This window comes from Gallus gallus, chromosome 8, assembly GCF_016699485.2.
Source record: "Gallus gallus isolate bGalGal1 chromosome 8, bGalGal1.mat.broiler.GRCg7b, whole genome shotgun sequence".
NCBI lineage: Eukaryota > Metazoa > Chordata > Aves > Galliformes > Phasianidae > Gallus > Gallus gallus.
Window position 1 is genome coordinate 16,275,410 of NC_052539.1, and position 25,964 is coordinate 16,301,373.

General features: G+C 39.3%; 2 protein-coding genes across 5 annotated transcripts; one reads left to right on the top strand and one right to left on the bottom strand.

The window, feature by feature from the left end:
• Positions 1-51: 51 nt before the first annotated feature.
• CTBS (chitobiase) lies at positions 52-6,584 on the top strand. Its single transcript, XM_422372.8, has 7 exons — positions 52-208; positions 446-584; positions 1,585-1,793; positions 2,428-2,599; positions 3,475-3,572; positions 4,242-4,403; positions 5,390-6,584. The coding sequence occupies exons 1-7, from the start codon at positions 80-82 to the stop codon at positions 5,573-5,575; spliced, it is 1,095 nt and encodes a 364-aa protein (XP_422372.2). The 5' UTR covers positions 52-79; the 3' UTR covers positions 5,576-6,584.
• A 171-nt stretch (positions 6,585-6,755) lies between these two features.
• On the bottom strand, positions 6,756-25,934 carry SPATA1 (spermatogenesis associated 1). 4 transcript variants are annotated; one of them, XM_046944667.1, is made up of 14 exons: positions 25,846-25,934; positions 24,973-25,102; positions 24,028-24,134; positions 18,896-19,013; positions 16,155-16,208; positions 15,738-16,062; positions 15,395-15,643; positions 13,590-13,731; positions 13,371-13,431; positions 12,345-12,462; positions 11,485-11,610; positions 9,499-9,668; positions 8,299-8,397; positions 6,756-7,557 (listed from the first exon to the last, which is right to left on the bottom strand). In XM_046944667.1, exons 2-14 carry the CDS (start codon positions 25,006-25,008, stop codon positions 7,453-7,455), a joined length of 1,710 nt encoding a protein of 569 aa, XP_046800623.1. In that variant the 5' UTR covers positions 25,009-25,102; positions 25,846-25,934; the 3' UTR covers positions 6,756-7,452. The 4 variants fall into 4 exon arrangements, with proteins under 4 accessions (XP_046800623.1, XP_422374.3, XP_004936709.2 ...); XM_422374.8 differs by having other exon boundaries at positions 15,395-15,589; positions 25,721-25,934; XM_004936652.5 differs by having other exon boundaries at positions 25,721-25,934.
• Positions 25,935-25,964: the final 30 nt, after the last annotated feature.

Genomic DNA, 25,964 nt, shown 5'->3' on the forward strand with positions numbered 1-25,964 from the left:
GAGGGGAGGAGCTGCAAGCCCGGGCCCGCCCCGCCCGCCGGCACCGCCCGCGGAAGCGGAGGTCGCAGCGGGATCCGACATGGGGTGCCCGGGCTGCGCGGGGTTGGTGTTGCTGCTGGGCCTCCTGCAGCTGCTGGGCCGCACCGCTGCGTGCCCCTGCCAGGACCCGCGGCTCTGCCAGCCCATCGCGGGCACCGACCGCTTCGAGGTGCGCGTCCCGGCGGCTTCTGGAGCTGTTCCTGCGGGCCGGCTGGCGGGGGGGAGCGGTCGCAGTGCGGGGTGACCCTGGCTGTCCGAGCTGAGCCTGGTGTTTGGGGCTCCCGTGGTGGCCGTGGGCAGCCCTGGGCACCTCAGCCCTTGGCGCCCTGCTCTGGTCCAGCAGAAAGTCGTGCTTTGTAACGGAGAAGGGTTTAGAGCTGATGAGATGGCCTCTTACCACCTCTAGGTCTTTGTGTTCGATGTGGGGAAGGAAGCCTGGAAATCCTATGACTGGTCGAAAATTACAACCGTGGCAGCTTTCGGGAAATATGATCCAGAGCTCCTGTGCTTTGCTCATTCCAAAGGTGCCAGGGTGGTACTGAAAGGTGGGCTGCTTCATCAAATTGTGGGTATTTGTAAGCTATTAGGAGCATAATGTAGGTAGCACTGTAATACTGTGACATTTTACATTTGCTGCTGTGCAAGATATTAAAAATCAGTGAGGAGTTTAATTACTAAGAGGATAATGCACACAGGATTGTCATACCTTGACATTTTGCATGTGTGAGGTATTAAAACCAACCACGTCTTGTGCCACAGTAATAACAAAACCATTCCAGTGACATCTAAATAAAAGCTGTCTAACAGAGAGCATCACTGCAGTAGGAGAGCAGGGAGGAAGAGAGAGAAGGAAAAGCCTGTGGAAGACAAGTATTTGGGTCTGTCTTCTACACATCATGTGCTATACCCAGAAGACAGGGTGAAGACAGTGGTTGCAAGCTATTTTTAGCATTTTTCACTTCCCTTGTATGCTACAAGTGTGAGTTTGAAAACATGAATACTCAGGAAGTCCACGTACAAAAGCTCATTAGAAAGGCGAAGTCCGTCACGTCAGTCTGCACGTGTGTGCCATTATCAAGTCTTAGATCTGTCAAGGCAAAAACAGGATCAAAGACCACAGTGTGGAAAACAGGTTGAATGTAAAAGCACGTGCATCAAAGCAGAAAAAAGGCAGTTTCTTTGGCTTTCTGGAAATGCAGGAAGACAACTGACTTCAAGAAAGGAAGTTTACAGTGGCTGAGAGTAGTAGGCAGAAAGAAGGAGACGATTAAGACTGTAGGAAAAAAATCCAAAAGGAACTTTGCTTTAAACACAGCTGTCTTAAAGGAATTCGGTAATCTCTCCTAGTGTGGGTTCTCAAAATGATACTTAAAAAAATAAATTAAGCCCTTTCTATTATCCAGGTATGGCACAAGGATGAAATAGGTGCCAGTATACGTGTGGGGATTTTTATTTTCTGTCTGTGTCACTTAGCTTAGTAAAGACAAATCTCTTCTCCTTACTGTGATGCAAATATGTGTTGACTCTTGGAGCCCTCCTGCCTAGGTGATGTACCTCTGAAGGAAGTTGTTGACCCGGCTAAAAGAGCAGCGTGGATATCCCAGCAGGTGGACCTTGCCAAAAAACAGTATATGGATGGAATTAATATAGATATAGAGCAAGAAGTGAATGAAACCTCTCCTGAGTATTACGCATTAACGGAGCTTGTTAAAGAAACTACAGATGCTTTTCACAAAGAAATTCCAGGATCGCAGGTAATGAAAATGTACCTTATACAAACATTAAGCTTAACTTAATGGAATACAAGGAGTTCTAAGAACACTGCTTAGCGTGTGAATATGAAATAAGCATGCAGTGCTAATGCGTGATATTATCATCAGTGGTTAATTGTGGATGTTAGATATGATATTCTGTCATAAGAATCACCTCTTTGACCTATCTGAATTGAAATGGAAGAAGGGTTTCTGTGAGATTTGTAGGTACAATGTTATTGTCATGCTGTGTGAGATGCTGGTTAGTAAGGCCTAATGAATCCTTGAAAGAAGGGCCTTCTATTGAAAAAAAACAGTAAACTGGTTTCTAAATGTTTTATGATTTTGACCTTATATTCTTATGTCTCTGGTGTTTGAAAATTAAGTGGTAAATAGTGAAAAAACTGAGAAAAACAGCATCTCTAGTCTCGAATTCACAAATAATGGCAGTCACTGTTTATTATCTAAAGTTTGTTTTGTCAGCTGAGCAGCTTCTCCTACACTTTATTGGTATCACTGTGTGCTAAACACTGTGCAACGTTTGGGAATACCATCTTCAAAAGTTACAGCTCTTTGTAAGCAGCAAACAAGAGTGCCGAAGTGCCATACATGATACTAACACGTGTTCTTCCTTGAGGTAACATTTGATGTGGCCTGGTCCCCTGCGTGCATCGATAAGAGGTGCTACAACTACACTGGGATTGCAGCCGCCTGTGATTTCTTATTTGTGATGTCTTACGATGAGCAGAGCCAGATCTGGACTGACTGTATTGCAAAAGCCAATGCTCCTTACCTTCAGACTTTATTTGGTGAGGACAGGACCTGTCCAGGAAGTTAAATATTTGTTCACATGAATGGTTGGAAGAGATTGCCTTTTCTCAGAAATATTTTTTGATTGTACTAAGATTTTCGAGTAGCCTCAAATACATGTTGTCCTGCTGAGAAAATAGCATCTCAGATCCCTCTAACACTGAGGATAGACCTTTATCAGTTGTGTTCTCACTTGTAAAATCATTATCTTGCACTAGTGGCTGTGGAAGAACACTTTTAGCAAGACAAAAGGCAGCTGAAGCAATGGTGTCTGCCTGGGCTTGCAAAGAACCTGCAACATTTGTCTCATCCTTTTGATCTGTGCGGGTTCCTTTGAAGATGAAGTTTAAGAAATGATTCCTTTGGCAACAGTGTGGATTTATTTTCTGCTGGTGCAACTGTTCATGCACATACACAGTGAGCTGCATTACGGAACAAATAGATCTGTTTGAAAATAAGGATAAAAGAGAAAGCAATGGCTTTAAATTGGAATCAGTTCTCTGATTTGGCTCCCCACGCAGACCCGTAAGGAACTGTCAGCATAGGTGAGCTGAGAGACAAACAGGAATAATCGGTCTGATCAACCCAGAGCTGCCTGGGTTGGTTTTTTTGTTTGGTTGTTGTTGTTTTGCTAAGAAATACCTAGGGAGGATAGTTTGAGTTACTGTAAATATGTTAATTCTTATCAGCACTGCTGAGAAAGCTGCTACTGGCAACAGGAAGAGTTTGAACAGAGCTAATTTGGGAGTGTGCTGTTAGGAGCTTACACCTTAGTTTCTGTTCAGGGATCATGCAAGTCCTGTGCTGACTGTGGCTATAAGTCAATTGGGAAAGTGCAGTAATGCATTTTAATTTTTACTTCCTTCAAAACTAGGCTATGAAGAGTACATTACCATGGGCATTGATCCTAAGAAGCTTGTGATGGGCGTCCCCTGGTATGGCTATGATTACGTGTGCCTAAACTTATCTGAGGTAGGATTAACTGTATGATTGCAAATGAATAATCCTTTTTTTTTTTTTTTTTTTTTTTTTTTGATTAGGAAATGCTGTGGTTTGATGGCTAATAGCATAAATCAGGGACTTGAGACTTTTCCTTGCCGTTTGCTTATCAGTTATCTTCCTCACTGATAACCTGAGCTCTGTAATACCCAAGCAACGTCTGACTGACTAAAGAGCTGTAGATGCTATCTGTGTGAGAAGAGGTGATGTCCAAAGGCTCTGCAACACTTGTATCTGCCTTCTCAACACAGTGATTAAGCTCAGTGCTTAAGCATTAGGTGCAACTAACAACAGTAAACATCAGGCTGTTGCAGTGCAGCAGCTTTTGGATAAATCATGGAATCTCAAACTGTGTTGTACTTAAGAAAAAAATAAGAGTGAATTAGAAGTAGAAGGGAAATAGATAAGACAGCTGTGTATGTCAAATGAGAACCAGGCAATCCTGTGATACTACAGTTTAAACAAAATGTAACTGTTCTACTTTAGTTCTGTCTAGAAACAACATGACTATCACATATACTTGAAGATCTAGGAGTTTTGTACTCCCAATGCCTTTTTTGACTTTATTCTTGTCTGTACTGCTATTTTGGCGTTCAATAACTATGTCATGTCTCCAGCCTTCTGCTCTTTTTTTTCCTTCAGGATCATGTTTGTTCCCTTCCTAAAGTACCGTTCCGTGGTGCCCCTTGCAGTGATGCTGCAGGGCATCAGGTGCCGTATGGAGAAATTATGAAGCAGGTGAACAGTTCTATTTCAGGGGCACTATGGGATGAGGTACAAAACTCTCCATTTTATGAATACAAGGTACGTGTCTCTTCACAAAACACCACACAGTGTGAGCTACTCATTTGTGAACCGCAGTTCTTCAACTTTAAAATTTTCAGGGTTAGACTTTTTCATTTGTGTTTTCTAGTCTCTCTCTTTTTCCCCCATGTGGTAAAGGACGGCTGGATTTCCATCTCTTCTGTTTCTAGTCTGAAAAGGGGATGTGGTGACTGAGACTACAGGAGTAATGAAGGTTTTCATTTCTCCACAGCTGTTCTTGAGAGGAAATGTATCATGTCAAAAAGGGTATTTTGTTCTAAGAAATCCTTTAGCTTAATTCTTCATTGTTACAGATTTCTGATGTTGAGGACTGATTTAAACCAGAAGAGATTCTAGGATGCTCTTAAGTTTTTCTAATCTAGTGGCTTGGGTGTTCGTTTCTGCGTTTGATTTCTACATAGAAATACTAAAAGGGTCCACCAATGATTGTACTTAACATGAACACCACGGTTTGTTTCTTTGGTCAGAAATTTCAGTGTAAGGTGTATATGATCAGAAGGTGTTGTAAGCAGTGACCAGGTAAAGGCCACATAACTTTCCTAAGAGTTTTACAACTACCTCTAAAACCATTTATTGCTGGAAAAAAGGGACACAGTTTCTAACTAAATTTACATGCTAGTTTAGATAGCACATCTGAGATCATAGCTGTAGTTAACAAAAAACATTAGAGATTAGTTAGGTCTTTTCCTCTACCTTCAGTTAAAATGCATCACTTTTTCATAACTTTCTCTACATTAAATTACAGCCCAGTATTTGACTTAATTTTTTTTAAACTGTATTGTGTGTGAGAAACAACCATAAATCAGGAAAACGTAATGTAAATATACATAGCTCGTATATCTGAGCTTATAATTTTACTTTTCACTATCTTGAATAGAAAGTATAACAAATCTCAATGAACTTTAATATATCATATCTATATAGGTAAGTATACACTGACATTATCCGTTTGCATGTTTTTCTAGGATTCTCTTGGTCACTTCCACCAAGTATGGTACGATGACCCTCGCAGCATCTCTCTAAAAGCAGCATATGTGAAGAATCGAGGCCTAAAGGGCATTGGCATGTGGAATGGAAACAGTCTTGACTATTCCAGGGAAGCCGTAGCTGAAGAACAAACGGAAGCAATGTGGCAAGCCCTGACACCATAAGTATATGAAACTGTGAACTGCTTGATTTAGAATTATGAAAATTAGTCATTTCTGATTATAGCATATAGCATGACAGATTTTGACTTTTTATAAATACCATGATTACAATCAAAACTTTGAGAAATTCATCTTGCTATTTTGCTATAAACTCTATTTTCATTCTTTGTAAAGTTCCAATGTTGCTTTACCTGTGCACTTTAAAAGACTTCTCATCTTTTTCATTTTTTGCAACAACAGCACTTAAAGCTCAAACCTAGTGTGTATCTGGTAACAAGACCAAGTGAATTTACAGGGCCCATATAATAATGGTCCTCTGCTAAGGCTGCCTGGTGCAGCAGGTTAATCAGTCTGTGGTCACACAGTTGCAGACTCAGCTTTCTGACTTCCCAGCCCAACCTGTATTTCAGCAAAGTCATTCCTGAGTATGGTTCAACACAGATTACTGATAGGCAGATTGCAGCTTAGATGCAACTTGGTGAAACTTGTGCTTAGAGAGAAAATCTTTTATACATCAAAGGAATTATGTAACATGAAGTAGTTGCCCTTAAAGTTTTTATCATTCTTCTTCTTAGAAAAGAACTTTCAGTAAACACAAGTTTCACAAGCTGTCTGTGTATCATGTAAACTCTTTCGTTTCAAAAGCCAAAAATCTTGGATTTTATCTTGAAGAGACAGCATTAATAGTGAAAGGACTGGGATGGTGTTTTCTACCATTTCAAACTTTTCTACTTCCTCAAAACTAAAGTCAGCTTGCTTATTTAATGAACTGCATACATATTTTTCCACACACTTCAAGATCCACTCAGTTGTCTTTACTTTGTTTTTATGCTGTGTTTCCTCTGAGATAGTAGGGGATTATATTCCCATTCTAGTTAGTTAATATTTTTCATAAAATAATTTGCCTAGGGAAATTGTGTGACTTGTTCAAGTAACAGCAGCCAGGGAGAGACTGACTGCTGTCCACAGGATTTTTTTCTTAAATAAAACACTGTCTTCTAAGGTTGATAAATGCTGTTGTCTGTTCATGTATGACTTGTTTCACAGCTTACAGCCCACACTGCTTCTCTCCTTCTCAGAAGTGTCTCCTAACCAAAGTGCAACCACGTCCTGCTTGTGTGACTCCACTAATTAAGCTTGAATTACATACATGTAGCTGGTTCTGCTATTTTAATATTAATACTTTAGCTCTAAAATCTTTATTAAATCCTTTCTTGAAAAAGAACTCAAAGGAAAGCAGACTGTACAGTACTGTAAGTACCACCAAGATCATAATTATAACTTATTGAAGACAAAGCTTGCATCTTCCACTAATTACAGAATAAGGCTAATGTTTATGCAGCTTTCCTTTGAGAGAGAAAATAAAACCACCTAGATATGAAATAACCAAAGATTTTGTTCATACCTAATAATGTAACACTGATATTTTATAGACAAGTATACACATAATGACAAAAATAGACTTCAGTAAATAGCTAAACAAAGATTACTTCTGCTCTACTTCTATGTAAGACATATGTTAATCATGTATCAAAACATTAAATGTGTGCCCCAAAATCTGAACAGATTTATAGGTTTAGTTGCTTAGTAGGTATGAAGGAACATCAGCATACTGATGTGATGTCACATGATTCACTGATTGACACTTTTAAAATAGTTTTGTTTTAGACCCATGACTAGGTTAAACTGCAGGTTCACGTAGCTGATAAACCTTTCAGTAGTGAGATTGAAGAAGTGAGTTGTAGTATGTTAGTAGGTTAGTATACAAATCCCACAACACTTGCATAGCTGATGTCTTTTTACAAGAGAAGTTTAAGAGCGTACAAACAAACAATACAGAAGTTCTGAGCTTCTATATACGTTACTGTTGAGTCGTGCTCTTAAATTCCAGATTTCCCAGACTGGAGAATTAAAGCTGAATGAATCTTCTTCTGTGTCAGTTCTGCTCTCAGCGCTTGTAAATCTGCCATTGCCTGCTTTCTCATCTGCAGAAGAACCGGACGTTTAAGGAATTGTAATTTTAAGTACTTTTTGGAGTTGATGTGCATGTGTGTTTATATAACTAAGACTGACTGACTTTTATGTGGGATGGCTGAATACAGGATGCATCTTTTATCTTTAAAATCTTACATGTCTAACTAGATAGACAGCTTTGTTCTAGCACTTGGCTGTGGTATCTTTCTTCAACTATGGAATTCATTGCTTTTTCTACTCCTTGTAATACAATGAAGGAAGCATATCCACCCTAGATTACTCAGTAAGCAGTGCCACAGACAATCTCTGTGATGCAGAACACTGAGATTTCAAGTATTCAAAGCTGGACTGCTATCCAATATGAAGGCCTCTACCATCATGTTCCTTTCTAAGGGAGCCATAGGCAGCACTGATATGGAATAAAGCAGTTGACAAGAACTTCCATCTGCCTGGAAAATCATTCTGCCTTTTTTAAAATTTATACCTCACCTAAAATGTTTCTTCAATTACTTCTTATGAAAGAGATTGCAACATAGTACCTTGAAAATGTAAGTAAGCACTTCAATGCCAAACTTCCAAAAATTCATCTACTAACCTGATGCTCTGAAGTAATCTGGCTCAAGTGCTAAATTATGATAACTAATACCATAAAACTTGAAATTAAGAACTATTTAGCAAATATTTATACTTTCTACTGTTTGAGAAGACTTTGACTGCTTTAATTAAAAGGTTCTAAGATAAATGCAGAGTACCTTAATTTCTATTACGAGTTTCATTTTTGTATCATCCAGCTTCCTTCTCAGTTGATCGAGTTCATGCTGCACTGTAGTAATTTGGATGATTCTGTTATTCTACATGGAAAAAGAAAAAAAGAACAACAAAAACTTTAATGTAGTTCAGCATTAAGGCATCTCTTCATTCCCTGGGTGCTACCACCACTCAGAAACAATCCTCTGGACTGTTTCCAATTCTACTCTCTTTCATCCTTCAATGCACACTTGCTTGTCCTGGTCTGTAAGCAGTCTGCTCCCCAGCAGAGGATGGCTCTCCTCAGCAGCCAACAGCCTTCTTCCCTTCTCCCTCTCACTTCTCAGATCAGAACTCTTCAGTAACAGCACACTGTTTTGCAGTTTAAGTTGTGCATATGCTATATATAAAGGCTCCTTGTACACAGCGTAGGAGCCTAAGAACTCTGACTCCCCAAAAAGGACACTAGCATACTTAGACATAGCTTGTAATAAAAATGTAGTATAAAAACTATTCATATTTTTTATGTTTTAGATATCTATGTTAATATGCATTTATATACATTGTACAATCATAGATCATCTCCCACTTTTCAGACAAGCATGAGATACTCCATGTACTTCCCTACAGTTTATATGTTTTCCTAATCTAGCTTCAGATTTGCAAATATACTTGCTTCTATGATGCATTTATGAAATTAGCAGCTGTGACTACTGGGAAGGGCTTTTACTGTTTGTTCTGTTTTGTTTTTTTTGTAATTCCTCTATGAACTTCCCCTAGTTTGACACCACCAGCATAACACAAAACTCACAGCTGCCCAACAGTCCAAGTGTAACCATTCCAAAAACTCCAGAGATGTCTCTTCTTCAAGCATAATTACAATTCATTACCTCTTTATGTGAAATTTTGGATTATAAGAACAACGTAGAACTGAACAACTCAAAAATCAAACTGAACAAAAGGAGATTTTATAATGAGACAGTATGGTACAAACACAAAGCAGAAAGATTCAAAAGGCTCAAACCTTCAGTCTTTCCAACAAGAATGGGATGGAGTAACTTGATAGTGGCCACACCTCAGGTTACTGAGGAATATTTGACTGTTACAGCTAGTTTAGAAGTCACGGGTTGATGATGAATTTGTTTCATTTATATTTTATACAAGAAAGAGGTTGTGTAAAAAGATTAAATAATTTAAGCACAAACCTTCGAGCTTGTTGTACTGTTTGGTTGTTTTCGGCTATCTCTGGCTTCTAATTGCAAGAGTAATTTCTGGTGGCAAAGCTCTAAATCTTGTTGCAGTTTGCTTAGAACATCCTCCAGTGAAACCGTAGCTTTCTTAGTCTCAAAGTATTTCTTCTTCCATTCTTCACGAACTGCACAGGAATACATAATACTGTTTGGTTTTGTTAATCTTATTCTAAGGTCAACTGAAGACTGTAATGACAAACTGATCTCACAACATTCCGTTGGCCAATGCAGATATTAAAAATTAGCAGTGACTTTACTTTAAAAAGAAAGCAATTTGTGAAAATCTTTGTTAAAATTACATTCACTATAAACGCATTAGAATTTTCACACAGTCACTTGCAACATGAAGCTCTCTCTGTCTCTGAAGATACATCAAAAGGTCCAAAACCCAATTTCTGTTCAGCGTGGCAATTCTGCAGATTTCAGCTGTGCAAGCCCTTCAGACCTGTTAAGACTGGGAAGCCTGCCACAGTCCGAAGTCCACAGCATCACTGTAGCAGCATTAAAGGCTTTATGAAGAATTTGAGCTCTGCAGGGCCAGAGATTTTGAACAAAAGTACCAGGGTTATGGGAAACAGTTATTTACCTTTACATTTAACTATGGTTCCTTAAGCTATGCTGTTACCTGTTAGCAGCGGTTGGCTCATAGCAGTGTGGCAACCTGATGGCCACATACATCTGCTATTCTGCAGTGTGTGTGAAATTATTCCTTCTTTCAAGGCGTATTTTAGGAAAGCAGGACAACAGCTTCATAGAAACTTATCAGAAAAAGAGTCCCACTGTTGGAACACTATACAGTATGTAACCAAGAATGACTGTCAGCATGGCAGTCTTAGGATGAAATTAAACACAGACTGCATTGCTCTTCTTAAAGAATATCCTCTTCCCTTCATACTGTGTGAAAAAACATGAGTGCACCCACTTCTGAAACTGTATAGGTCTGATAAAAATAATTTACAGGTACAAATGCTTCTTAAAGAACCTGAGAAGCTGTTGAAATCCTTGTGAAATAACCTTTAATTTACCTAACTGGGTAGTGTTTTTAAGAGAATGCAGGAGCCATTTAGGACTTAATCTCCGCAGGGTAAATGGAGCTTGCCTTGCACTCATACTACTGCAGATTTACTCCTTCAAGTGACCAAGTTTCCTTTTTCAAACTACAGCTTCACCATGCTGCAGGATGCAGCACAGCCATGCCCTCAAAGGACAACAGGAAGAAATGGGATGTCTTCTCCTTTCGACAAAGCTACATATCAGTTAAATAACAGTTGAGATCCCCAGTGGTTTAGCTGCATTTAAGTACAAAGAGTACTCTCAAAATGTCACAGTAGTTAAACCTAATCTCTGCATAACTGGAATGTGACTTCAGGAAAACAGCTTAAGTATAAACTTCAAAATAATTTTACAAAGAAAATTCGGGTGAGATTTCAATGAAATAACTACCCGTGTTAAAAAAAACAAGGTTTGTCAGTCTTGCCATAATAGGCTTATAAATTCAGCAGGTCATATGCTGAATACATTAGATAGCAGGGGAAAAAGAAAAACCAAAAAAACCCATTATGCTGGCAATTAGAACAGAAGGGCTATCAATATGACATCAATATGACAAAACATTAGCATCAGCTAAAGGGAATTTTAGAGTATGTCAGGCCTGAAACAGCACAACAGCCAGCAGTAGCTCTTTGGGAGCCGCGTGTACAAAGGACACAACTTGGATGGTTTATAAAAGCCACAGTATTTTCAGATTTTATAGGACTGTCACAGAAGTGCAGAAGACATTTCAGCTTCTTCTTCTAATGAGCCTTCTCATTCTCAGAGCTGTTGCTTGGCCGGTTGTGCTTTCTGTAATTAAACTCACTGACAAAGAAGTTAACTAACATTTCCACATTGGTTTCAGAATTTCTCTATCATTCCAAATTCCAAAATAAATTTAAAGTGTACCATGATATCTTTTCAGTTTATTTTGTTCCAGTAGCGTTTTCACTTTTTTGACCAGTTCTTCTCTATTTTTTTCCATGTGCCTTCTGTCTTTCTTCATTTGTTCCAATTGTTCTACCATCTTGTTTTCTAAAGATATTATAATTATATTTAGCAATCATCTGGATACTGTAAGGAGGAAAAAATCAATCAAGATTTTTATAATCCGCCCATCATATATCATGCCAAAAACTCTGCTAGAATAGGCAGTAGAAATTCATTTACATTAATAATCCATCTAAATTTTGGAAATGCCTGGTGCATTAGAAGAAAATGAGAAATTCAGCATGCATTCAGGCATTCATATATATGCAAACCAGTACACACTCTGTTAAATGCCTCTGCAACATACTGGAAAAATTACTTTCCAGAACTATTTAGATGTATATGCATTGAAAACTCGTGTCAGATAAGGATAAAAAAGCCTCTCAAGGACCACTTCCTGTTCAAAATATTTCTGATACAAACTGTAGCAAAATCTTGCCTTAAACGATTGATGGCAAATAGGTAAGATAATGTTTCAGACTTAAACTAGTGTGCAACAACAGGTCAATCACGTACATTTTTGATATTTTTCTCCTATACTCTAGCTGAGGATCTTCAGCAGGTGACCGTCTTCACCTTTGCTACATTCTAATGTAAACCGACAGTATTTCACCCAGTCTCCCTCCTTATCTCCCCCATTTTTCAAACACAAATTAAAATTTGTAACAATCTGGTGAATAAATATATGCACAGATTCTTTCAAAATGAAAGTATTTCTGTCTTCATTAACCAATCTCGATTACATGTCAACTCCCCAGAAATTTCTTGGAAGCACATACTTTCTGCCTGAACTGCTGGAACTTGAGCTGGGCTTACAGAAATTGCCAGAAGAGGCAGACTAGGAGGAGAAGCATATTCTTTTGGACAAGTAGGATCATTTTGCTTGTTCTCATTTGCCTAGTGGGTCAAAAGACAAGTACATGATTTACAATCCAGAACAGTTACATTAAACATACATCCTGAGAGCAGTCTGAGTGATTGTAAGGGATTAATGGATCCTGAATACAATGTTTTTTATTCTGTGTTACCCGTAGGAATGATTACTAAATTCCAAACAGATGGACATCTGCCAACAGAATCACAACAGTCAACACTGAAACTGCAGAGGAAAACACAAGGTCCAAGTCGTACACTATTGCTAAATATTCTTGTCCATGTCCATAACTTCACAAGATGCTGACATACCCATATAACACCAGGAATAATTGGCTTTAAAACGATGCTCACTGGATAGCAAAAGCTGGACTGCCCATTTCTAAACCAGCACTTACAATAGCTGACAGGTGACAAGTAATAGTGAAGCTATTACGCTGTATGACTGTAGGCTGTGTCTTCCTAAATATGTCCTTATTCTGATGCTATGACAATACCATACATATGCTTTAAATAATTTTATACTTTTTAATGAAATGTTTTTCTTGAGATGAAGCTAATATTTATCCCATTGGAAATAATTACATTATAGAAAATGTCACTGATAAAGCCAATACAATGTCACTATCAAGAAATTGTAAGTAATAATAATAATAAATAAATTGCCTGATATTAATAAGATTGAGATGGCTACTATATAAATAGATTATCACTTCCCATGATTTCATTATTTAGAATTACAGTTCATTTTTCATTAGCAAATCTCTACAGTAGCACTGCATGAATTAACTTTTCTCAATTACTCTAAAATCTACATCAAACATTTCATATTTCTAATGAGTGACTTGTCTTATAAAATTACCCTTTTTCTAGGTGGAGGATTATGCTTACTGCTCCACATTACAAGGAATATTCTAACTTGAAAAACAAACCTGATCATCCAGGTTTTCACCAACAGTAGTTACAGACTTGCTAGTTCGGTACTGCAGCAACCTAAAGATAAAATCAAAGAAGCATGTGATAATTAATGGAATGATACGGGGTTTCTTTGGGGATTTTCCATTTTCTTTCACTTATTTGAAGTTTGTAAAATAAGCTTCTAGTTATGAATTAATGGTATTCACTGTTTCGTCAGAATCATTTTTACTAACCTTTGGTTTTTATGTATGTACTCTGTGGTTTGGTCTTCCAGCATTTTAAGAATTCCAAAATGCTGTGTTCTGTCTCCTCTTAGTTTGGCATCTTTTTCATGGTCATTATTTTCCATGTTTGTAATTAGTCCGGTGTTTAGTTCTGTGACAGGATAATGATAATCTAAATATACAGATTACAATCATAAAACTCAAGCACTTCTGATTGTAAATCAGTTCAATACATAAGATTATCTCAGGGGTAAAGAATGTTTTTGTGATTAACACAGGAAATAAATAAATGAAAAAAACCACTTGTTTTAACAATTTGTATCTATGTCATTCTGGTAACTAGGAGAGGAAACATTACAGCAGATAAGGAAATCTTTTAAATTACTTTACCTTTCCTAAAATAGTTCTCTACCACTTTCTGCCTTTCAGAGACTGAAGTTCTCTGACAAACTCGAGCTGGTAAAGACAGTCAGCAAAACATTTTGCATTTGAACGTTATCAGCTTTAGATTATATACAATAAATCTGTCAGAAGAAAACTGTTGACAGACTTTGCCTACACTTTATGCAACAAAATCCTACATCCTTCATCATTCAAAACAAAGTTATTACAAACTTTTCAATCATGTATATATGCACATATATATGAAAATACACACACATATATTTCTATATTAACTGGCTTCAAACTTCAGTTGACATGATAATGGAGGGACAACGCTATGTTTTATAGGTTATGAATGGAAACTGAGAAGCCTTTTGTAACACATCTCAAAGATCACAATATCAAAAGTTTTGTTTTCTTACTCAAAGTACTATATATCAAGAATTATTTTAAATGAGATCAGTAAAGTGCCCGTAACTATGACAAAATTGAATATCGTCTCATTTAATAATTCCTCGTTAGAAATTTGCACCAAAAGAAGGCTCACCTTTTTATATAAACCGTAAAATTATACACAAATATTAAGATATGTCTTTTAAAATTATTTCCCAAAAAAACCCAATTTATTTTATCACTTTGATGCTAATTTAATAGTGGTCACTCAAATCCAATTTGAATGCTTTGGTCACTTCTTCATTTGTGATTACTAGAAATGTAGGACCCTTAAGAACACTAGGTAACTCTTCAGAGACGTAATTGCCCTCAGTATCCTAAGACAGCCCACTTTATAGAAAATAGTTAATAGATGTCTTTCAAACAACATTTTCTATTTGGGCACAGAATTGCTACCCAGTTTATGTGAGCTTTAAATCCCTCTATACGCTTGTACTATCTTCACTATAGTCCGTTCAAAGAGTTCTCTTGCCTCTCAGTTTTAGGAATGTCACTGTTTACTACTATTAAATAACAGTAAGTCCACGTTGCATAGGAGGGATGGTAGAAAGCAATTTCCCTTCAATAGTAATGTAGCCATGGATAAGATAACAATGAAAGATGAAGTGAATAAATTGCTTTCCGTGGCTTCCTGATAACAATTTTTTTTCATTTAGAATTGCTTTTGAATTACAGGGTCGTTACCTTCCAATCTTTACAGTAGCTGCTTAGCAATTTGTTTCTCTAAAAAATAAGATCAGACAAAAGCATTGACTATATTGAAGTGTTTCTCTGTAACAGTACATAACGATAAAGAATCACTCATCCAACATAAAAAGTATGCTTCCTTGAAAGATAATATTATTTTAAAAATTAGAGTACTGTTCTGACAGCAATATTTCAACTTATGCTGTACCAACAGATTTTTTTAAACTTAGCTTTTCTCTGCCAATTTTCTAGAAAGCTTGGTTAAGCAACAAGATGACAGTGAACTGTACCCTTTGGATATGGCATGAGATTTTGATGTATTTGGTTATTTTGGTCTCGTTCATCACTGTGGTTTACATGAAGAGTAAGAGCAGTTCCTTTGGCTTTGTCATTCCACTTAGGAGCATGAGGCTCTTTTGGATCCTGGCTGAGATGGCTTTGCTGGGAGTTCTTTTGTACTATACAGCTTTTTCCAGTCCCCCGATCTGCAGGATTTAAAAGACTTGGTGTGAAGAGAGATCCCTTGGATCCAATTTGATCTACAGAATAATTGATATAGAAAAGAGAAATATTATTTCACAGTAAGCGTTAACTATAATAGTTATTCTTCTTCACTGCACTGGTTAAACGTACCTTTCACTCTGAACTGTGTCTGTGTTTCTGTAATCCTGTTGTGGTCTTGCTCATGACTTGTGTGCAATACTGGAAGAGATTCTTTCTCAGACCATTCTGCAGGACTGTACACTTTCTGATTTTCTAGCTGATGACTGCTCTGTACGCTTTCTAAAAATTGTTTGCTTTCAGTTTTCTGCTGGGGAAGATTAGGTAGTCTTGACCCATGACCATACCTATTAGTTTCTGCATTAAAGTGATGTCTTTGTTGTGTTGACGATGATAATGGATAAACATCTTCAAAACATTCCACTCGGGGTAATAAATATAATTCAGGATACAGTGCCTAAAATATGCAGTATATTAACCAGACATAAAAGAAATGTCCAAGGTACAAAGCTTTTGAAAATGATATCTTAAATGCTATAAAATACATACGTAAGGGGGAGCAAATGACTTCAGTTCCAGCTCTGCTTCTTGCTTTGCTTTCACCTGGAAGATAAAAAACAGAAGATAACTGATAAAATACTTCTCTTACCAATAATTTTGTGCATTTAATAATTAATGTTGTTAATTTTTGTATTCTATTTTTCTTCCACAACAGCCTGATGGAGAGAAGAAACATAGAACACTACTCTGCTTTCTGACACAGCACTGAAACTATTATCTCTCTCAAAATTTAAGTCAGACACACAAGAGTATATGTACGTGTTTCTGCTGTGGTTCAAAGGACTCAACCCAACAATGACAGCAGTAGAAAGTCTGCCTTTACTAGAAGTTGCTTCAAGTCAAATCTGAATAGCAATGCCAAGTCTAACATAATTTTCTCTATTCACCTCATACAACAATGCAGAATATTTAGTGTCAAAAAAAAATTGATGGCTCTCCTATGTCTTGTAGTATTTATTGTCTTGCTATTCTTTGTGTGATGTATGTTTTCAGATTTCAATAGCTGTCCTAAAAAAAAAAAAAATCAAAGATAATCAATATAAACTGGAAAGACCATTAGAAAACACCATTAGAAAAAAAAAATTCTGAGCTTGCAATTAAGTAATGAAATAACAAAATTGAACTAGACATGGGGCCAAATCCTGCTCTCAATAATGGCCACACAATGAGACGCACACTATATAAAAGAAAAGGAAGAACAACTTAAAATGGTTTTGACTGATGTTCACTTTTCATTTAAAGACTTGCATTTGCAAGCAGACTACAACTCTCAGTACTGTTTACATTGTAAACGTTATGAAATGGAACACTGAGAAAATAAACAAACTCAATAAATATTTGATCATGAATTGGTAATTCAATTAGGTTACCATGACCCTAAACAATAAATAAACTAGTTATTTGGTTCATTGTTTTACCCTTTGTTACAAAGCAAATATAAAACAGTGTTAAATTATATCTTTAATTCATTGCTAAAAACCTTTATTTGTATCTACTAACATATGTAATCGTTATTAAAAGCAAAATATGTTATGAAATCCCTTGTCATTCTCAAGGGAGCTGGAAAATGTCTCCATTTACCTCAGATCTAACAGTGAGGAAGAAAATATACCATCTCAGTTGCTAAAATCCAGTTAAAAACATCTGAAATTTTTGAAGATTTATGCATATTTTCAGATTTAGGTTGCACCACAGTCCTGAAGTTCCTGTTCAAGCCTTTCCACCTACTTTTTACATATTACCTCTTATTTATTCTAGATTTCTGTGTGAGTAGTTTTAGTGATTCTGACTACAAATGAAATCAAGAACAGCACCAACTTTCTGCCTTGTAATTAATTTCCAAATCAATTTCCAAGCAGGTGAAAAAAGTCTTTAATACCTACATACATGTATCTGTATCTATCTATCTACCTACATATATCTATATACAGATTTTTTGTGTGTTACTCAAATGCACTTTCAGTTGATCTGATTTTCAAGTTTATTTACTTTAGCTATGGTTTGTAAGATAGCTAAATATAGAGGGAATCAGAGTGAGGAACAATTATGATTCAGAGACACAGTTTTTTGATTGCATAAACCTCCTCAGGCTGTATTAGTGGACTGATCCAAGGACATGAAATGCACCTTCAGAGAAGCTTTCACTCAGAGACTGATCTTCAAAGACTATTGGGCAGGTTGCAGGTTCTTCCCTTTTAAGGGATTCTGACTTAACTCCCATTGCAAATTCTTCAAATGCCATACTCCTAACCATGTACTGGCAATAATGACCTTTGGGGAATATTTTTTATTCAGCTAGAATAGTTACATTTAATCTATTGCCTTAGCATCTTCCACTGGATTGCAACTAGTTACATCTGATGATTTAAAGAATAACATGCCTGTCCAGCTGTGTGTGTGTATTTGGGGAAGTAGGTGATCTGACAAGAGCTCATTCTCAAACACACCTAAAAACGAATGCTGACAAAGCTCCTGAAGTTATCTAGTGGGTGGCATCCCTGCCCAAGGCAGTGGGGTTGGAACTGGATAATCATTAAAGTCCCTTCCAACCCAAGCTGTTCTACAAGGGCTGCTCCAAAAGTAATGCTTCCCGTTTTACTACATTGGCCTACTATGTCGGCCCACAATATCAGAGGTGGATGTTGGTGGGATGGCAGTAGAGGATGAATCTTCTCACCAATATCCCATTAAATTTTGTTGCCATATGACAGATGGCAGCAGAGGGGCAGTCTGTCAGAATGGTGTCTGACATGGAAGTGAGAATGAAGCAAAGGTGTGCCAATGAATTCTTCTATGAGAAAACAATGGCACCCACTAACATTCATTGATGCTTGCTGAACATTTATGGAGACCAAACAGTGAATGTGAGCACAGAGAAGTGGTGGGTGGTGTATTTCAGCAATGTGAAAGACAAGGCACGTTCTGGACAGCTCATATACAGCTGTCACATCATGAAAAGAAAAGTGTCTCAATCAGCTCTTCTATACAAGTTGGCTAATGGCGGTGACTACATTGAAAAACAGTGTAGAATTTGTTCTATCAAACAGTGTTATTATTCTCTTTGTATCTGTTGTGGTTTCCATGGAAATAAATAGGAGGCATTTCTTTTGGAGCAACCTACGTGTGATTCTATGATATCTTATAATCTTCAGGGACTAAATCCATAGTTTACATTATAAAGCAGAAGTGCATTAAAGAAAAAAAATACATATATATATAAATGAACCTACCACTGCAAGCTTTTTCCCAATGCATTTTAAAAACAGGAATTTGTCTGCAACTGCAACTCCACCCAGGTACTCTCCAAGCTTCTCCCGTAGCATTCTTAACGTAATGTGAGGAGACACCCTAGAATGTTGTTATTCATTAATACATCTGTAAGACCAAACAACGATGGCTAGTTAGTAAGAGGGGGAAGATAATGATATTTAAATGTTGGTGTGCATGGAAAGAATGAACAAAAAAGGGAACTGTTTTCTGAAACAGTACCTAATTACACACAGCTCAGTGATGATTGGTGTGGTAGAAATCAGTACATTGTATCACATTATGGTAGACTGTATTACAAAGGCTGCCATAACATCAGCTAGCAATACTCATACTTAAGGAATCCCATATAAAGCGAGTATATGAAAGTGCCTGAAATTTGAAAAAGATTCCTTTAGGAATGAATAACAAACGCATTGGAAACTACAGTCATACATTTCCATTTGGGTGGACTGTCAGACATCCACATTTAAGCACTAAGGACAAGAGGATAATTCATCACCTTAAGTGCCAAGCACATTCCTTTGGTTTTCTCTTCTCCAACACTAATTTATAGTAGCGTGTGTGTACACGTACGTGCAAATGTATTTTAAATCAAAACCAAACACTGTAATGTGAACATTTCTATCATAGTTTCAGGATGAGAGAGCTGATGCAAATACAAATTAGATAATTTAATCAACTATAGGAAATCATGCAAATATCAAAGTAATGAACTCAGTACCAAAATCATCATATCATAGAATCATATTTTCAACCTGGGTTGAAAATGACCTCAAAGATCATCTAGTTTCAACCCCCCTGCTATGTGCAGGGTTGCCAGCCACCAGACCAGGCTGCCCAGAGCCACATCCAGCCTGGCCTCGAATGCCTCCAGGGATGGGGCATCCACAACCTCCTTGGGCAACCTATTCCAGTGCGTCACCACCTTCTGAGTAAAAAACTTCCTCCTAATATCTAACCTAAACCTTCCCTGTCTCAGTTTAAAACCATTCCCCCTTGTCCTATCATTACCCACCCTCGTAAACAGCCATTCCCCCACCTGTTGCTATGCTCCTTTCAAGTACTGGAAGGCCACAATGAGGTCTCCCCAGAGCCTTCTTGTCTCCAAGCTAAACAAGCCCAGCTCTCTCAATTTTTCTTCATAGGAGAGGTGCTCCAGCCCTCTGATCATCTTAGTGGTCCTCCTCTGGACTCGTTCCGGGAGCTCTGCATCTTCCTTGTGCTGGGGGCCCCAGGCCTGGACACAGTACTCCAGATGGGGCCTCACAGGAGCTGAGTAGAGGGGCACAATCACCTCCCTCTCCCTGCTGGCCAACCCTTTTTTAATGCAGCCCAGAACACAGTTGGCCTTCCAGGCTGCAAGCGCACACTGCTGGCTCATGTCCAGCTTCTTGTCCACCAGGACCACCAAGTCCTTCTGCACAGGCTGCTCTCAAGGAGTTCACCCCCCAGTCTACATAAATGCCTGGGATTGCCCTGGTCCATGTGCAGCACACTGCACTTGGCTTTGCTGAACCTCATTAGGTTCTCATGGGCCCACTTCTCCAGCCTGTCCAGGTCCCTCTGGATGGCTCTCCCTCCCTCCAGAGTATTGACTGCACTGCTCAGCTTGGTGTTGTCTGCAAACTTGCTGAGGGTGCACTCGATTCCAATAATAAATATTTGGATTCCAATAATAAAAAACACCTCCACAGATTGAAACCAAATATGCAAGAGTCACACAAAAGCTCTGCATCACAACGTAAGCAGTTCTAATTGCTCCCATGTTGCCATATAAAACAAACCAGGGAACAAAATCAGGCCTGAGACTGTTAATCATCCACGCTGCTGAAGTGTTAGTACATTACCTAGCAGTATTTTATACCCAGCAGGGTTTTGGCTCAGGCCAGCTGTCACACTTCAAGAAATGCACGGCCTGGGGTACGGGACATACTGTTCTCAGTAAATAGTATGGACAAGGACATACCAACCCTTCAGCTTGGGCAGATCTTCAGCACTGACCCAGCAGAGTTACACTCTATGCCTTCATTTCATATCCATTATATGTAAACACCCCCAGTTCCATATGATAAAAACTGTGTTTCAGTGAGCTACAATGTTTCCTCAGTGTTATTTCACACATGGGACTCAAAGGACCCTCTTCAGGATTATAATTCTGCGTTGGAGCACAGGATCTGAGGAGACCCAGGGCCAAGCAGTCCGCAGAGTGGATATACCTAGGCCATCCTACTTGGCCTCCGAACACTTAGCTTCTGCTTATTTCTTTGCTATCCACTTTTTGCCCACACCTGATGCAGATTTTCATCCTAATGTCATTTATTTCAAGTGTATAAAGAAATATGAGAAAGATGGAAACGTAACTCAACACACATCCTGCCAGGGTGGTATGTGAGAAGAGAGATAATCTGTAATTCAAATTATGCCTCCTCTATCCTTTTCTCGAGATGATTTCTCAAAGAAGATATGTCCTTTGGACTATCCTCTGAAATCCAAAAATTACAAACTCTTTTAGAGGCAGTTCTAAAACTGTGCATCCTTCACTGATAATGCCCTTTCAAACTAGCAGAGAAATCTAAATCTAAGGTACGTATGAGCAGCAAGGAAAATATTCAAGTAACTATGATAATGTATCACAGAAGAAAATCATTTAGGTATATAGAACCTGGGGTACACAACAGAAATTGATCGAAAAATGTTTGCTAGTGCAGCTGCTATGAACATATAATGATGCATTTCTTATTTGCTGCCTCTGGCTAACAGAAGCCTAGTCATATTGAGTCATTTCCTTCAGGGTGTTCCTTTAAAAACAATGCAAAGTAGAGTTTACTGCAGCAATCTCACCTAGAAATAACAAAAGTATTGGTTCTGTGGTGAGGAATGAAGCAGGCTGAGAAATCAAGTTCATAGGAACAAGAATCCTGGGCTGCAGATGATTACACACTTAATATTTTCCTCTAATTTCATGATTAATGGAAGCGGCCTGTACTTACATCTGGCATTCTTTGGTTGAGCTGACACATGCAGTACTAGGATCACCCAACTGGATGGGCAGAGCTATCAGTACGGCTTGCACCAGCAGGGCTGCTATTCCCTCTCCCAGGTTAAAGTAAGAGAAGATTCTTAACATATTTTATGTTTTTAAAGACAGTGGTAAGCTGGTCCAGTGTTAGTTACCGCTAACGTACTGCAGCATTGTATTGGCACCCACTGAATAATTAGTAAGTAATTACTTAACACTCCTTAGCACGCAACAAATACTAGACAAATCATCAGAATTGCAGAATGGCTTGGGTTGGAAAGGACCTCAAAGACCATTTGGTTCCAACCCCTGCCACAGCAGGGTCACCCCCACTAGATGAAGCTGTTCAGGGCCCCATCCAGCCTGGCCTTGGACACCTCCAGGGATGGGGCATCCACAGCTTCTCTGGGCAGCCTGCTCAGTGCCTCATCACCTTCACTGTGAAGAAGTGTTCCCTAATATCTAATTTAAATCTGCCCTTTTTTAGTTAAAATCATCATCCCTTGTCCAGACACTATGCATCCTTGTAAAAAGTTTCTCCCCATCCCTCTTACAAGCCCCATTAATTACTGAAAGGCTGTAATAATGACTCCCTGCAGTCTTTTCCTCTCCAGGCTGAACAAGCACAGATCACTCAGCTTGTCTTTGTATGAAAGGAGCTCCAGCCAGGAGAGGATATCCAGATCATCTTCATCTCTCCTCTGGACCTGCTCTAATAGATCCATGTCTCTCTTGTGTTACAAACTCATTGAAATCAATAAGAATTCTAATTCAAGTTAGTGCTTCAGAACTGAGCCTTAATGAAATAAACTTACACCAGAGAATTCAGGGCAGACACGTGAAACAATTCACCACTCCTGCTATGTATTTTGCACCTCTACTGGAGATTTGTACAGCAGAGTGGATATGTGCACTTACTTTATTTGGTTTTGAGCAGTCTTTCAACAACAGAAGCTGCAAGAATGAATACATTCTGCTCTAAATGCTCACACCTGGCTGCTGCCAATTTTTTCAGTTACATAATATATTGTCTTAAGGGGACAATACAAACTTAAATTTAAACAAGTTGGAACCTGCAAATCCAGATAAGTTGACAGGTTTTGCACAGCAACAGAGGAGATGCATGTAAAAGCTCCATTCCAACATAAATCTTTACATTATTTGACTTTGTCTGCATCTTCTTTCTATGGCAAACACACACAGATTTTGTGAGCAAAGTGTTTAGGAGCACAGACCAAAATGTCAAAGTATTCTTCCACAAAATCCTCTGAGAGCTATCTGAGAGCACACCCTGTGGACAGCCTTTTAGAAATATTACAGAAGAAAGAAGATATGCAGGTGGTTTCACAGGCTCTAATGCATGCCTTTTAGGTATGTGGCTTAATCTTTTTCTTTACACGAAGAGGGCTCAGTGACAAGCTTTCCCACCTCCACTGAGCCACTCCATCTCAAAGCTGGTACACCATGGAAAAGAATTCAAGATTTCAATAGTCAGACTCCTCCAGAAGTATAAGACTGTGATTTTACCACAAAAATTATTCTGCAGCAATACTAGCACTGCTCTAGAAGTACATTTCAATGGTTTAAATCAAGGGCTGCATTGGCCTGGTACAGTCCGAACAGAACCAAAATGAGAGGTAATGGCTCTAAGTTGTTCTTGGGAGTTTCAGGTTGAATATTAGGAAAAATTTCTTCTCTGAAAGAGGGGTGAGGCATTAGACCAGGATGCCCAGGGAGGTAGTAGAGTCACCGTCTTCAGAAGTTCAAGAAAGTGTAGATGTTGCACTGAGGGACATGCTTAGTGGGCACGGTGGGGGTGGGCTGGTGGTTTGACTTGGTAATCTTAGTGGTCTTTTCCAACCTTAATGATTCTATGAAATAGACATGGGCACCACTTATTCTCCAGAGATGAGTAGAGAGCAAGTCTCTTCTAACAGGCATTATTATGCTTGGTGCTTAACCCTAACCCTTGTAGAGCAACAGTTAGACCAGATGACTGGAGGACAACACAGAGGACCAACTGAGTAAACATTTTATAGGTGTTATCACATTTGGGACTAAGAGTGTGCTCACCTTATAAACCCAGCTGAGATGAATTTGCTGGCAAGAGCCACAGGAACTGTATTCAGCTTGAAGTTCCACACTTCCTCTGGGACAAAAAAAACATGGAGCTCCACCAGCTAAACAAATCAAGAACAGATGGTCTTAACAGTAAATATATATTATAATTCTCTTCTTATTAACTCTGCTTTGCTTAAGTGGACTTTCAGTTTCGGAGGCAGGAATGGTTTCTTTAATGATGGTACAGACCCAAGCAAGGCTCTATCTGCAGAGATGACCCAATAGACTAGGACAGCAATGAGCAGAACAGTCTGTGACTGCCAGCTGACGGCAAAGAAATAAGTCACATCAGAACAAGTGGAAACGAGAGAAAAGAGAGCCTGTGCTCCTGCTGTACATCACTGTGACAGCAATGGATACAGCCTAACAAAAAGCATATGGCATGAGTACAAGAATACTTTGGCTAAAATCATACCTTTATTCATCTCATAAAAAGTGGAAAGCCATAAAAGCTTGATCCAAACTCAATAGAAAGCATCAGCAAGGAAAAAAGAAACTTTTTTTTTTTTTCCTGGTAGTTATTAATAACAGTAATGACTCTGGAGCACAGAAGGGCTCTTGGTAATGCTTGCAACAAGAGTAACTGTGCAACACTCTCATCAGTGCTCACCCACAGTGCCTTCAGACCTGTGGTCACTTCCAGGAAACATCAAATGGTGCTGGCAAGGATGGGACACACTTCTGAAAATCATTCCCAATTTCCACTCCGGGCACCATGTCAATAAGCTAAATTAAATATTTATCCAATTGTTGAGTTGAGTTGCTAAACAAAAACTTGGAAAGGCGTGTTTTTCCTCTCAGGTCTCCTAGAGACAGTGTAGCCTCACTTATTTTTATACATATATTCTTATTTATGAAATCTAAAAATGCTCTATGGAAAAGTCCAAAACTACTCACCTGGGATGTCTGAGGCCTCGTATGACCGAATGACATGCTGCTTGCTCTGCCTGACCACAGTGGGTGCCAGACGGGCTTCCTAATTTTCCTTCTGACTGAAACATTCTTTAAAATTGAGTTTCATGACAACCTGTCACCAGAGAGGTTACTTTATTTTCCTTTCCCATTTATGAGAAGCACATATCTGTGCCACAGCCTGGCCCCTGCTCGCTGCACACGCACTGCCCGCACCTCCAACACAGCCCGTCTCCTGAGTGACGGCACCCACTGGGCTCGGCCGCCCCCACACTGCCTGCAGCACTTCCTCCTGGCATCTCCCTAGGTGACTTCCCGCACAATTGTTCTGCGTGCCCAAAGACACAAATGGGACTCCTGCAGGGCCCAGACTGATCTCTGACAAAGAGCCAACGCTGTGAGCCGAAGCCCAGACATCTGCAGGCAGCACATTCCACGTTGTACTGTCCAAACACAACACGCCATGCAAACCTGGCCTCACAAAAAGCCTGGTTTGTCCCCAGCGTTGATACGAGAGCCCCCACCAAGGACGTGATCAGACCATCCTTATACTTCTCCGCAGCTCTTGCCGCCCGAGGACACGGCGCAGCTTTCCCAGCACTCCCTGCACACACACACACACACACACACACACACGCTTGGTTCTGCTCCATGCCCTCGTTTCACCAGCCCAGGCGACACACTGATCTCCTTCTAATCTGTGGACAAGAGCCAAATGCACCAGCAAACGCACAGCTCTCTTGATACTGTCACCGCGCTCTGCCGCCTTGGACTTAAAACTGCCTTCTCCGCCCTTCCCGCGCACGCACTGCCGGTGGGCGACGGCCACGACCCATCAGAACTGGAATACAGCCCCACCGCTCGCTCTGGGGCTCAGCTCCTCCCCGCAGGGCGCGGCGCAGCACGGCCCGACACGCCGCTCCACGGCCCTCCGCCCCGCGGCTCCCGGCAGCTCCGCAGCGCCCCCCGAGGCGGTC